General features: G+C 41.3%; 1 protein-coding gene across 2 annotated transcripts in view; it reads right to left on the reverse strand.

Moving 5' to 3' along the window:
- Positions 1-15,404, reverse strand: part of ERGIC3 (ERGIC and golgi 3) — a 60,366-nt gene that overhangs the window by 12,333 nt on the left and 32,629 nt on the right. The window contains exons 5-9 of one of the 2 annotated variants that reach the window (XM_030211391.1): positions 13,434-13,527; positions 12,325-12,490; positions 11,519-11,576; positions 8,108-8,122; positions 2,916-2,947 (exon numbers count right to left, since the gene is read on the reverse strand). In XM_030211391.1, coding sequence (XP_030067251.1) covers positions 2,916-2,947; positions 8,108-8,122; positions 11,519-11,576; positions 12,325-12,490; positions 13,434-13,527 — 365 coding nt within the window. The remainder of the gene's footprint in view (positions 1-2,915; positions 2,948-8,107; positions 8,123-11,518; positions 11,577-12,324; positions 12,491-13,433; positions 13,528-15,404) is intronic. The other variant, XM_030211392.1, reaches the window with a different exon arrangement.

Here is a 15,404-nt window from a genome sequence, read left to right on the forward strand (position 1 = left end):
GACTAGGCACTTTGGTGGTGGGGGAGGGGGGCATTCTAAACCAGGGGGGGGGGGAACAGCACATGAAGACTATTTTCAAATGTATATGTATTTGTCATATATGCACACTGTAAATTTGTGCAAAATTCATGGGTAAAACGTAGTTGTAAATTCTGCCCCTCTTTAAAAGTGCCTCATTCTTGGATAATTCTGTAGTGGTTTGTGATACTTCTTTGCAATCACTTTTGAAAAATATTTTATTTAACAGAATTTAAATATCACCTTACACAAGCATCCACTTGTTATCAAAATACAGATAAGAAATATCTCAAAAGAGAAAATATATCTTGCTTAGACCACACAATAATGAAGGCGTTTGCATAAGGCCTGTGACAGGACATCTGGTATGTAGGAGAATTAGAATGTTTTATTTCCCTTTGTAGTGATGTGGGCAGTGTTTCTGCTCTAGTTGAGTGGTTTCTATTATTTTATAGGTTTCCTTTTTATCTTTTTATACATTTTATTTTAAACTACTTTGATAAAAAGGTGGTATAGCAAGTTTTTTTTTTAACTTATGGCCCTGTTTACTAAGCTGCACTGTAGGCCTGCAAACTTTTTTGCGTGTGCTAAAAATTATCACGTGTTAACGCTAGAGACACCCATAGAAATATAATGGGTGTCTCTATTGCGTGGCTTAGTGCCCTTAGAAAATTAAAAAAAAAACAAACAGAAGAGAAAGGCTTAACACTTTATACCCAACATTATTCCCAAACACAACCCATATTTCAGCAATTTTTTCCATTTCCAGGAAAACTTTCAATTGTTCTGGGGTAAAGAAAACATATTTAGATCCACCAAATGCTTGCAGGGAGAAGTCAACATTGTTCCAAGAGCTAAAGTTTCCTGCCCCACAGAAAGAAAAGCTTTCTTCCTTTCTCGAGTGCTCTGTGACATCAGGATATATCCAGTCTTTGACCACGAAACAAGGTTTGATATTACGAAAGCATATTTTCATAATTGCGTTTATATCTTGTTCAAATACAACACTCACTATCAGAGTTGTTCTCCCAGATTCAGATATAGATTACTCTAGAATCACTGAAAGATTCTGTAAATCAATCTGTTCAATTTGACCATTTCAACCATCAGCACCTAGGAATGTTTTGGAGACACTGGTATACAAAATATCTTCATAGGCACAATATTACCCAAGGAAAACTGAAGTACATTGGTCAGATATTGTTTAAGCAAGTCTACAGGAGTAGCACCTGAGGCCTTAGGGAAATTCAGTATACAGAGATTGAGCAGTTTATGAGATTTTTCCAACTGCTCGATCTTTCGATGAAGCAAAAATCTTATCTTTAGCAACTTCATGCTTAAAATCCTGGAGGCCACAAGTGAAAAGGATCGCAATGCACCAAGGGTCGAACAATTCTCATAGCCCCGGATTGGCCGCATAGTAAAGCAGACCCGATTTGATTGTTGGACAGGGGTCCTCTCTGTCCTCCGCAGGTAAATGGCCTACAAGCAAGATCCAGTGCTCACGGAGGATTTGTACCCCACTGGTCTTACGGCTTGGTCATTGAAAAGGTTTGGTTGAGAGGAAAAAGTTATTTTGATTCGGTCATTGTTACCTTGCTCCAGACTCAGAAATGCTCTACATCCGTGGCGTATTTGAGGGTGTGGAGGACGTTGAAAGGCTGGTGTTCTGAGCATGGATTATCTCATTCTCTGCTCAGATTGCGCACATATTAGCGTTTCTCCGGGGAGGTCTTCAGAAAAGATTGACATTGGTTTCTCTAAAGGTTCAGGTTGCGCTTTGGCCCGTTTCAGAGGAAGACTACAGAAGTCATCTCTTGTGGCTCACCTGGATATTACATTTTTATAGTACCCCCAAATCGTGCAGTTGTGTGTATTGCTTTTGTGCTGTGACTCTACCTTGGTATTTATATTTTGCATGCAATTTTAACTTAGTTTCATTTCATTTTATTTTAACGTGTACTACTTTTATTGACTATTGCTTGTTTCTTTTTTTTTAATTGTTGTAATTTCATGTATGCAGAGACCCCCCTGACGAAGGCATTTGCCAAAACATGGGCCACTTTTGATACCATAAACCATGATATATTATTGGCTAAGTTATCAGAATTTGGTTTTACTGGTTCAGTGTTTAATTGGTTTGAATCTTGTTTGAATGACAGTAAAATCTGGAACTCCTTACCTAAAACCATCAAATGCACCGATGATTATTTGTTATTCCAAAGTCTATTGAAAACTCAGGTCTTCAGTCTAGCCTTTAAGGAAATAAGCACTCTTCTCAAATAAACTCATGGCATTACCTCATCCCACCTCCCACTACTCCTGTCTACCCAGCTAATCCTAGCCCTTACCTTTTTCACCCATATTTCAATTATCCAGCTTAAATCACTAAGTATTTAATTACATCTGCTCCTAACTCATGCTTTACTGTTCTAACATTATATGATGTATTTTACTTTGTTAATATATTTTGAACATGTTCATGCTTTTCTAATTGTTATGTAAGCCACACTGAACCCGAGTTCTATTCGGGCTAATGCGGGATATAAAAGTCAAAAATAATAACAGCATGGTATACTTTTAACACCTTTTTCTAACACCAGAGGATCATATTTCCTTAAGGAAAGACCATGAAGTGTTTTTTTTTAATCTGCTCTAAAATTAAAAACAAAAAACATTCCTCTGGGCTTCTTTAGATTATATCCAAATCAGATTTGTGGGCCAGAATTTAGAGTAATATAAGGAAACTAACATTTACATCCATAAAACAAGTGTTGCTTGAATTTTCCAACTCAATCTAAAAACCTAATCTAAAAGTAGATCTTCACATTATATGCAGTTTATACATTTAAATATTTTAAAAACCATTAAATTCCTGAAACACAAAATGTACGTACATTATCAAGTCCAAAACTTTGTAGATCGTGAACTGTAAGAGAAAAAGAATAAGAGAGTCAAAAATACCAAACTCAAAGCATTCCTCCAATCCCCCAGCCCTCAACAAGTACATATCTACATATATAAAAGGCAACCCCAACGTTCTGAAGCCTCCACGGAAGTTGAGGCGCCCGAGATATCCGGTGTGCCCTGGAGTGTCTGCACCACCCTCGCGTCAAAACGTCATGACGCGTCAAAACGTCATGACGTCGAGGGCGGACCTATTGACACTCGAGGGCCGAAACGGCCCACAGCGAACAAGGCAAGTAGCTTCGAGGGACGGAGGGAGGGGGCCCCTTGCTAGCGCCCGTTTCATTCTGCTCAGAAACGGGCATTTTTTCCTAGTAAGTACATAAGCATTGCCATACTGGGATAGACCGAAGGTCCATCAAGCCCAGCATCTTGTTTCCAACAGTGGCCAATCCAGGTTACAAGTACCTGGCAATATCCCAAAACAGTACAATATATTTTATGCTGCTTATCCTAAAAATAAGCAGTGGATTTTAGGGTTACCATATGGCTCCAGAGAAAGGAGGACAAATTAAGCCAGTCTGGGTTTTACTTCCATTGCTTTCTATGGAAGCAAATCCCGGCCTGGATCAATGTGTCCTCCTTTTTCTGGAGCCATATGGTAACCCTAGATTTTCCCCAAGTCCATTTTAATAATGGCTTATGGACTTTTCTTGTAGGAAGCTAGCCAAACCTTTTTTAAACCCTGCTAAACTAACTGCTTTTACTACATTCTCTGGCAAACAAATTCCAATGTGGCCTTTAGGCACTGAATCCCATACTGCTGTCCTATCTGCAGTTATTTATTGGGGGCAGAGGTTGGAGTAGGAGGGTGCTGGGGCAGGACACAGCTGTTGACGAGCTTTTACCATTCAAAAGGTTGGCAACCCTAAGCAACCCAGTCCTCAAGAAGCAGCATTTCCCTTACATCCTATCTCCCTTGCCTTCACCCCACCCCCCACACCGCAGCATCATCTCTACATGTCTTTGTACGAAGAAAAGGAGAGGTTGGGTTATCATTATCTAGCAGGAGAAGGAACCTATTAACTCCAATGCCTTTTCTGGTCTGGACAGGTGGGGGGCAGAGAAAGGGGAGTTTAGGAAGCAGGAGGGGAAAGAGAAGAGGTGAAAGGGATATAGGGCACAAAGAAGTGAGTGGGGGGTGAGAGTGGATCTTGGAATGGTTAAGAGAGAATAATGGAAGCAACAGGGTAGTGAGGAGAGTTTAGAGAGAAGAGTGGAGAGTTTAGGGTGGCAAGACGGAGAGATAGATTTATGGTGGCAGCACGCTAGAATGAATGAAGAGTATGGGAATAAAAGGAGGGGAAGAGGGAGAAGTTGAAGGCATAAAAGGGGAGTATGGGGGAAGAGTGGACTGATTAAGGGACAAGAGTGCAGGTGAAGGCATGGGAGATGAGAATGAAAGGAAGTGAAGGGGTAAGAGAGGGAGAGGAAGAAGCTGCTGGTTTCAGTTTACAGGAGGAAAGAGTATTAGGAAGGGTTACAGGTGGTCTTTTTTTTTTTGGGGGGGGGGGGGGGGAGTTGTTTTGGTGGAGTCACCAAGTCCCACTGTTAAGCTGAGCCTGCAAAGCTCCTTTTGCTGTTTTTAGGAGGTATTAGGTAGGAGCTGCTATACTTTTTTTGCTGTTGTTGTTGTAAATTCAATGAAATATAGTGACTGAACCATATAGCTCTCTTAATGTGTACAGCCCAGCACCATCATCACCCTGTAATTAAACTATAAACCCATCCTTCCGAAATCTGCTGACAGCAACTTATAGGGAGCAATTCTTTAACTGTACACCTATATACAGGCACCAAAAGGAATGAAGACGCCTCCTTTTCTTAAAAGAATACTAGAGTAACAGCAAAAATAAGTGCCTATAATTTAGATGCCAGTCCTTACATCATCCATAAAGCTGGCGTCTGTGCACCTAAGTTACTACTACAGAGCTACTTTCTCTGTTCCTAATGGGATCACAATCTAAGGGGGGGGGGGGGTTGTACCTGGCGAAACAGAGGGTTAGACGACTGCAATGGAATCAAACCCAGTGCCCCAGGATCTCAGTCTGCTGCACTAACCATTAGGTTACTTCTCCATAAACACATACCCTATGGTATTCTATAAGTTACACGTGTGAGTTCTGCCACGACTCTGCCCATATGTACACCTGCCTGTAAAATAATGTTACATAGGATACATATGCATTCAAAGAACAGCGCTTAGGAGGAATTTTGGCAGATATATAATTGTAATAACATGCATACAATCAGTGCATAACTGCCCTGCTAATGGTTTGTTATATGAATGTAACCTGCATGGAGGCAGATAGAACCCCACACAAGAGTGTACAGAAATTGAACTTGTACAAAGCGGAAGGTACAACTCCAGCCACCTTACTGGGTAGACTAAATGGATCATACTGATCTTTATCTGCCATCATTTACTATATTACTATGTAGTTTCATTTTATTCTTCTTTCCAAACCATTTTTACTCCTGCCAGAATTCTGCACAAAAAAAATTCAAAATTCAGCGCACAAAATTTGCAAATTCTGCAAGTCTGTCATCATTTAAACATTACAGCCCCCTCTTCGTACATAGATACTATCCATATTTTTCCCAGTCCCCCTTCCAGCACCCATAGCATCCACCTTTTTTGTTTCAGTCCCACCACCTGCACCAACATACCATTCAGTTTTTTCCAGCACCCCTGAACCCACCACCCACATATACCATCCATTATTTTTTCCATCCCCTCTGCACTCACACACAGCATCCACCCGCACTCACCAGTGAGTTATGATGAGGAGAGCTGCATCGGGAATCTCTCTTCGAGACAGAAAAGAATCCCATTCTTTCCTAGCTGCTGTGGCCCAGTATCGCCACTTTTTCCAAATGGCCACCGAGTCTTCCTGCGGCAGCCTCATGAGATTACCGCTTGAAGTCTCGATGGCCATTTTGAAGAAGTAGTGGCATTGGCCAGAGAGCAGCAGCAGTGGGCAATAAAGAGTGGGGGATTTTCCTGCCCCTGAAGAGGCCACTAGTCCACCAGGGCGTGTTAAGGTAAGCCTGGGGGGGGGGGGGGGGGGGGGGGAGGGGAGGAAGCAGCCAGCCAGTCATGTATCCTTCTTTTACTGCATCCCATTCCCGCATTCTTCTCAGAGTGCAGATTCTGAGTGAAAATGGCGAATCTTGTGTGGCTGCAGAATTCCAGCAGGAGTAGACAGTCTTTAGTCCTGCAGTGCTAACTGCTAAACCTTGCTTTGCCGGACCCAACTTTGCTGATCCACAGAGTCTTTTAGGCCTGTACTGCCACTACTGAAATCTACCTAAGGAGCATCCTACACCAAGAAATGATAATCCCCATGAACGAAACAGAAGACAAACGTGAAACAGAACAATTCTTACATGATCAAATCGCTGCCATACTCAAGCTACCCTAGAACACCCATTTAAACCACAGGCCTGAAGGATATCAGATCAAGGACTAGGAAATCCTCGGCGATCCATGATGTCACCTTTGAACAATACCTAGATATCCTGAAATGAGGTTTACCACTGCCTGAACTATACTCAACAGGCTTCACACATCTTGTCACACTTTCTAAATACTAATCTTTCCTTGGTTACAATGTGGTTTGTTCCACTTTACCAGAACACAATCTTCTATAATTTGAAAGGCTTGAGCAGCAGATAATAATCCCATGTCACCGGGGTCCACCTACTGCAGATAATGGAGCAGCTTAGGGCAACACCACTCCAGCTCAAATTTTATCCACACAGGAGCCTCATTTTCCATGTCTTCTAAGACCCGTTAAAAAAAAGTTCCCTAATAAGCTGGGGAAACTTAAACATGTCCCCAGCAAATTTGGACATTTTAATTTCCTGGCCAATATTCTGGGACTCTCTTTATTCCGAAGGAATTTCAGCAACGTATGCTCCTTTTCTGCATTTTCATTCTCCTGTGATGTAAACATCCCAATAAATAAATAAAAGAAACCCAACGTGATTATTCATTCGTATTATGTGCCGGAGGAGACCATACGAGGCATGCTATGGCTCCAGTTAGGGCTTTCTCCTCAAGAACAATTCTCTGGTAATGAGAGAATGCTTTCAAATACAGTAAATATACATGGAAAGATCAGACTGGTATTTTATGGGGCCTTGGAAGCTCTTCTCCTTCCTTGCTCGGAAGTCATGGTGTCTTAATGCACTAATACCATTTCAACCTGAAAAGGCTTAGCAAAACCACCACAGAAGGAAAAGGAAATGTGCAGCACTGGATAGGGGACCACAGACAAGATGGTACACAGCCAGAATAGAACACACTGGTAGAACAGAAGTACACGTTTTACAGCGCTTAAATTTATACATCAGTACTGGATGTAATGTATATATAATGTATGTAACTGGGATCAGGACCTTCAAAGCACTGTGGAGAATGAAAAAGCTACGATTACCTGGGACATTATGATTCCTACAGATAAAAAAAAAAAGCTTGATGTAAGAAAACCAGCAATACTAAAAGAAGCGTCAGTACCATATGAGAAGAAAGAGAAGATCCTCAAGCACTAACAAATGCAATCAGAGATCAAGAAAATATGGCTGAAAGTTACAGAAACTCTCTCGACTGTATTAGTGTTTCTGTCCCGATGTAAAAAGAATTTCCAGGCACAGCTCAACATGTTTCCTTTACAAATTACACTTTATGAACTGCAGGTGGTGGTTATCTTTGGAACATTGCAAGTACTGAGACAAGCATGAGAATTTCCGATACATCCTGACATACGGGGTGAAATTAATATTTGGGGAGGAGAAAATATACAATTACCTTATAAAGAGCTCTGCAGTCCAATTTCCTCTATGGAGTAGCCCATGTGACAAAAAAAGGGCCTTAACCAGAATGATAAATAGATAATTCAAATGTTTCCATCTTTATATCGTAATTGTAATCACCAGAGAACAGCACCACTACGTAAGTCTTATCTCACTGGAAAAGGGGGAAGCAAATACCCCAACAGCAGACAGACAGATGTGTGTATGATACAACATGGACTGGTGTCAGAGCACAACTTCCCAGGTTCCTCATCCCAAATATAAAGAAAAGTACTTAAAAGTGAAAGAAATCTTTGTCACTTACTCTCAACGGCATGTACTGAAAAGAGAAAAGAAGAACAAGGAAAGGGTAAGACAGAAACTTTACTATTTCAGGATTACATGCAGACACACAAACAAAACGCCAAAGCTGAACCATTAGTACCCTGAAGATAGAAAGACCTCCCCCCGAAGTGGGTAAACTGCCTTCTGCTATCTCTCTGCATGTGCTGTATTATCTGAATGGTGATGCTCCTTTCAGGCTATAGTCAGTCAATCTAGATACTTCACTTTCTCCTTTTGCTGTTTGCACCACTCTCTTGAGGACACTCATATCTTTATTTCAAGACTCTTCCCCTCCCCTCATATCAATGCAGCTCTCCTTATGTCTGTCTGTAGTTTCATCCTACATGTGACATCTTTTCTGTCTGTTGAACATATTCCTCGTTCCTTCTTAGTAGACCTTGATGTCACTATTTATCCCGTTCTTTGCAAATTTCTTAGCCTACTCCCAATATATCAAATCTCATGCATTTGCTGTGTGAAACATGCATTCAGCCCTGGACTCCAGCTCACATGCCAAAACCCCCTCTCTCAAGCACTGGGGTCCCCGGACTTACCCAAACAATGCCCTGGTGGTCTAGGTTAGGTTAGGCAGCAGCGATCCCCCAATCGCTGCTTCCTGTGCCAGCTCGGCAGTTCTGAATGGTGGCTGCGAATTCTCGTGAGACGACCACAAGATGTCACTGCTGCCATTTTGAGCCTCAGAACCAGCATGAGCAGCAGCAACTGGGGATCGCTGCTACCCAACCTACCTAGACCACCAGTTCAACATGTTTGGGGGGGGGGGGCAAGGAGGGAACGAGGTGCAGCATCACTCGAGGGGGGGGAGCGCAAGGAGGGAGAGAGAGCTGCTGGACAGGTGGTCAAGTAGGGATAAGAGATCCAATGAGGGGGGTGAGAGGACCCCTGGGGGTTCTAACACAAGGTCAGAGAGGGTCAGAGGGAGGGAAGAAACATGCTTGCACGTGGGGGGGAGGGGAGGAATAGGGACACAGAGATTGGAGATGCTCAACATGGCAGGAAGACAGGAGCGATAGATAGGGACACAGAGAAAAGATGGATGGTGGACATGGAGCGAAAAGAAGTGTCAAATGGACACTCTGGCAAGACAGTTAAGACAAAAAAGAAGAAACCAGAAAGTAGGTACAACACAATAAGAAAAATAAAATTACCAGACAACAAAAGTAGAAGAAAATTTTATAATTTTCTATTGATTGGAAAATGTCAGTTTTTGGAATGTGCATCTGCCAGTTTTAGACATGGCTGGGACCTGCTAGAAAAACTTCACTCATTGGCCCTGGGATGGGCCTCCCTTGGCATCTTTGCACTCCTTTCTGCAATACTAGGAGATGACATCTGTGATGAGAGTACATTGAAGAAATATATCTTGAGACTTCAAGGATTTGCAGCAGAAAGGAAGACAAAACTTACTTTAAGAGGACAGCTGGACAGAATCTGCATAAACACCTCAATTCTACCTTCCCTTGTATTGAAGATCCAGTATACAAACCTAGAAGTGTAGGAAGCAAGAACATCCCAGAAACAAGAGGAACCAGAACTCAAACACACAACATAGGTTCGCTGTTCATCAGGAAGAGAAGGGTAATGGTGACTGGCAACTCACTTCTAAGGGATACACAGGCATCCATTAGCCAACCAGATAGCCTGGGAAGTGTGCTGTCTGCCTGATGCTAAGATATGAGGCATTATGGAAAGAGTGCCAAAACTCATCAAGCCTGCTGACTACTATCTGCTGTTGCTCAAACTTATCAAAAGCTACTTCATGGGTCTTGGAGAGAGGTTAAACAGGCAGGTCTGCAGTTGGTCTTCTCCTTAATCCTTCCTATTGAAAGTAAAGGCTGAGACAGAAAACTGGGCATCCTGGAGATGAATGCACGGCGTCAAAGCATGTTGGCTTCCTGGACCACAGGCTGATTTTCCGAGGACTACTGAGTAAAGATGGCATCCAGCTTTCAAAGAAGGTGCAAAATGTCTTCTGCAGCAGACTTTAGACTATCATAATCAGAGATGGGTGAACAAAGCCCCCAGGTAAGTAAAAGCTCTCAGGGAAATAAATGACCTCTATAGAAATGGGAAAAAGGACAACTTCTAGAAAGCTGTGTATGGGATATAAGGCTCTGGATCTAGAGACTTTAATGGAAAAAGCCAACTTGGATTTAAATGCAGTCTCAGGGATGTATTTCAAGGAGAACCATGACTGGGTAACAAGGACAGAGTAAGGAAGAAAGAGGGCGGCGTTATATATAAAGCATATTAAAGCAACAGAAACACAGGGCTTCCTAGATATGGAGGCGGCACAGAGGGTTAATCTGGAAAAGAGGGAATGGAGCACCTATTTACACTGGTGTGAAATACAGACCTGCCTTCCAGGCAGAATCGGATAGAGATTTAGCTTTATTTCATTTATTGTGTATATGTTCCACCAAGCTCAAGAATCTACATTGGTAACAAAAACATTAAGAAATACATCCTTAAGAAAAACACTGTAAAATCACACATACATCATTATTTTTAAAAACAATAAAAAAAAAGTACAAATCATAAAACTAAGAAATATTATTATAAGCCAAGAAACCCTATTCCTAGTTCTACAATATCTGATCTTAAAAGAATTCTTACTACTATGTGTGTTACTACAGCCCAAACAGATCTCCACCCTTCAATTTTGCTTAAGGAATTTTTGCCCACATTTCTACGATTTCTTTATTCTATCATAAGTGGCTTCCGAAAATTGGGACAAGTGCCAAAGGACCTGAAATTCACAATAATATGTCCAAAACTCAAAGATCAAAAAGGATCATCTTTAGACCCTACCAATTATCGCAAGATCGTAAATCCACTTTTTCTTTCAAAAATCATTGAAATTGTTTTTTTTCTCAACTTTCAGAATTTATAGTCAATATTAAATGTCTTGCACCCGAATCAGACTGGTCTCCGACGATATCAAAATACAGAAATAGCTTTGCTGGGTATCGCTACTCTTATTCACACCCATTTAGACAAATTTAAAATTGGTTCTTCTGATATCACTGGACCTTTCCGTGACTTTTGACCTTGCCAGCTATTAAGGCCATAAAACACAATCGGGGAAGCCAATAATCCAGAGCTGGGGTCACCAATACCTGTACCTCAGCCTGCATAGTGACCTGACCCCCTGGGATTGTTGAGTCCTGTGCTATACAACCACCACTCAAAAGAGAAGTTCTACAGATACACATCAGGTAATATACCAAACAAAAATTAAATTCATCTGCTATGTTCTCAGTATGTGTAATGGCAAGAATATGGGTCTCTCATCGAAAGCTTCTATGAAGCATGAAATATTTGTGATAAGAACCTCAAAAATTATAATTCAGTGCTTAGACAAACATACCATGGACATGGGACTGCTGAAAACTTTTCCCAGGAGCAAAATGAAAATTTCCAGCTACCTGCAGAAAATATGTAGATAACAGATGTTATTTGTCTCCATTAGTTTCTACCAAACTTACCATTCCATGCTCAAAAAATAAAATCCATGCTATTTGCAAAGTGCTTTTATCACTCTGCACAACATTTTTATTGTGAAAGCTTTGGACACTTCCAATTGCCATGTTTTAGGCTATACCACAGGTTCTCAATCCAGTCCTCAGGACACACTCAACCAGTCAAGTTTTCAGGATATCCACAATGATTATGCATGAGACAGATGTGCATGCACTGCCTCCAGGGTAAGCAAATTTCTCTCCATTGTGGAGACCCTGAAAATCCAACTGACTGGTTGTGTCTAGAGGACTGGATGGAGAACTCCTGGGTCATATACTGAGCCCTGCATGAAGAAAACAGAACCAGCGGAGTGAATTTGTACAGCCTTTCATTGAAGGGACAGACCAGGCCGATATAATGGAACAGAGATCTATAAAATGTAGGATCTTGAGACCAGAATCAAGAACCATGCAAAAAGTACAGAATATCTGCAAGTTCATTTGTTCTTATTCTAAAAACTAGCATGTTAAACTACCTGCAACTTCCAGAAGGGAAACAATCCTACAGAAAAAGTGTGCAAAATGTTGTTGGGGATTTTTGCTTTCCAACATTACGTTTAAGGATGTGCCCAGCTTTTGAGCAGATGCAATGCAAATACATATATTAGCAGCTGCTATTCCTCTGGATTATACTTTCATTGTCTCGTAAATTTACCTTGTTGACTTCCAGAAAACCATACACTTTGCAGCCTTCGTTTTTCTGTTCCTGCATTTTCTGACTAAATCCCTCTCTTTTACACTGTTCAATGGAGTCTGGGTTCTTGAAAGCCCAGCCTCTCCTCCTGTAAGCTTCCCTGACATCTTCACATGTGTTACAACACCTGTAGAAAAAGCAAAACACAAGAGCAAATCCTTCACAGAAAATAAAGGCCAATATTTGTGGAAAACATGGTCTGTCAGGATGAGCAAAAGCAGCAGAAAGTACGAAGCATAGTTAAACCTGGTATGATTACTTGGCTTCAGGGAAGCAATTCTTCGATTTTCAGCTCCCACTACAAGAACCCTTTTGGGACTCAAAGTACTTGAAAAACACCCTCTGTACACCTACAAGGCTGCTAAGGTCCTCGCAAGGAGTTCGCTCTAACCACGTGTTCTCCAAAGAAAGTCACACGACGTGAAGTCCACCAACTATCTGTACTTAAGGAAGCAGGTGAAAGCCCAGCTCTTCTTTCAACTAACCAGAAGAAGACACACACAAGGACCAACATTGGCTTCACTTACTGCCACAGGCCTTGCTTATGACACGTATCTGGTATGACTCCCTGTGCAATTTCTTCAAGTCCTGTTACTCAATCTTATCTATCTATACATCCAACTCTGCTTATCCCCTGTGCCATCTATTAAGATGTTTTAATGTGTGTTGTGTTGACACTGGAAGTAATTATAGCGTGCACTGTTACTTGAATGTTTTTTTTACTGCCTTAATTGCGTATTGCCTATCTCCAGGTTATTCTTGATTGGGTGAATTTCTTCAAAAAGGCAGTAAATAAATCCTAATAATGATAAATAAAACCAAGTCCAATGCATCATCACCAGCATACGTAAGAAAAATAATACAGAAAAGAGCCAACAATCCAAATATATCTGCTAACAAACATTTCGGCATTTCATCACAGCAAATAAGCCAAAGCTAAGATGCAACCATACGACGTTTCAGGGGTTGTGAGGTTTATCTAAACTCCTAATAACTATAAAATAAACTCCACCCCTGGACACTGCATTTCTACAATATCTTGTTATGATTAGATCCTGTAGGTGACATACTTGAAATCCTCAGATTCTGCTCCAAAGCAGCTCTCACAGCGGTTGGGATCCAGTGAGCTCATATCAAACACCTTCTCTTCTTCTTTTCCCAGATCTAAAATAGTAAAGAGACAGAGTGCAAATCACAGAGGGGAGAAACACTCCAAAAAGGTGTATATACAGGTCAACAAAGAAAAAATTAAGTGTCAGTCCATATGGGACATCAAAAAACATATAGAATTTTTATGATTCTTCAACATGTCACTCCCAAGCCAAGAGATAACCCTTTGTTGGTTGTGAATAAAGTTTTGTAATGCTTCAGCCTCAACCCCACCAACCCAACTCCCTCATCACAATATATGGTAATGAAAGACCCGGGGGACAACTTCTAACTGGACTAAAAACTGCAACATAGAGAAATAAGCCAGGCTGGGAAAAACCATAGCAAGAATCTTCTGCTGCTACTACTACTACTATTTAGCATTTCTATAGCGCTACAAGGCGTACGCAGCGCTGCACAAACATAGAAGAAAGACAGTCCCTGCTCAAAGAGCTATGTAATAAAAGTGAGCCAAGTATAGGACAATCAAGCCATTGTGACATCACTGATGAGGTTGGCTCTTATTGGTGGCCTGAGGCATTATGACATCACAATATTAGCTCTGGTTACAAGAGACTACTACTACTACTACTATTTAGCATTTCTATAGCGCTACAAGGCATACGCAGCGCTGCACAAACATAGAAGAAAGACAGTCCCTGCTCAAAGAGCTTACAATCTAATAGACAAAAAATAAAGTAAGCAAATCAAATCAATTAATGTGTACGGGAACAGAGGAGGGTAGGTGGAGGCAAGTGGTTACAAGTGGTTACGAGTCAAAAGCAATGTTAAAGAGGTGGGCTTTCAGTCTAGATTTAAAGGTGGCCAAGGATGGGGCAAGACGTAGGGGCTCAGGAAGTTTATTCCAGGCGTAGGGTGCAGCGAGACAGAAGGCACGAAGTCTGGAGTTGGCAGTAGTGGAGAAGGGAACAGATAAGAAGGATTTATCCATGGAGCGGAGTGCACAGGAAGGGGTGTAGTGTGGAGAGATACTGGGGAACAGCAGTGCTGCTCTCTGATTTTCTAACTGTAATGAATATATGCGTAATGCCCCTCCTGAGCAGTACTCCAGGAATACCACTGTCCTTCAGGAGTACACAACGCTAATGCAAGCTTGTCCAGTCTTTTCACGTGAAAGGCCATCCTAGAATCTTTTTTATTCATGGAAGCCAATGAAAGATTTTTACATAGATATTAGTTAAATCAATTAAAAAAAAACACAGACATCTTTTTGTTTATTAAATGTTAATTTTATACCACAAATGGTTACAATTTAAAAACAGCCTCAAGAACGTGAGCTTTTAGGCTGCATTTCAATAGGGCCAGATGAAGAGCATGATACAATGATTGGGAAGCTTATTCCAGGCAAACGGCATAGAAAGTGGAAAGAACGAAGTCTGGAGTTGGAAGTGGAAGAGAAAGGCATAGATAAGTAACTTTATCAACAAGCTGAGATTCCAACGAAGAGTATACAAAGAGATGAGAGGAAAGGTAATGACAACCTTCACTACGTGCACTTGAACTATACGCAGAAGTGGACAGGGAGCCAATGAAGTAACTTGAGAAGCGGGGTTATGCGAGTGCAACAACCCTGACAGAACAGAAGTCATGCAACTGAATTCTGAGTAGACTGAAATGGAACGAGATGGTTCACTGGGAGACCCGTGAGGAGCAGTTTACAGTAGTCTACACAGGAGGTGAGGAGTGTGGATAACACTTTCAGTAGTGTGTTCAGAAAGGAAGGGGTGGATTTGGGTGAAGTTATAGAAAAAGAAAAAACAAAGCAAGATTTAGCAGCAAGTTTGATATATGCAGAGAAAGTGAGAAACCAAAGATGACCCCTAGATTATGAAATAAGGAGACTGAGAGGAAGACAGTTATCCACAGAAACA

This window comes from Microcaecilia unicolor, chromosome 8 (genome assembly GCF_901765095.1).
Source record: "Microcaecilia unicolor chromosome 8, aMicUni1.1, whole genome shotgun sequence".
NCBI classification, from domain to species: domain Eukaryota; kingdom Metazoa; phylum Chordata; class Amphibia; order Gymnophiona; family Siphonopidae; genus Microcaecilia; species Microcaecilia unicolor.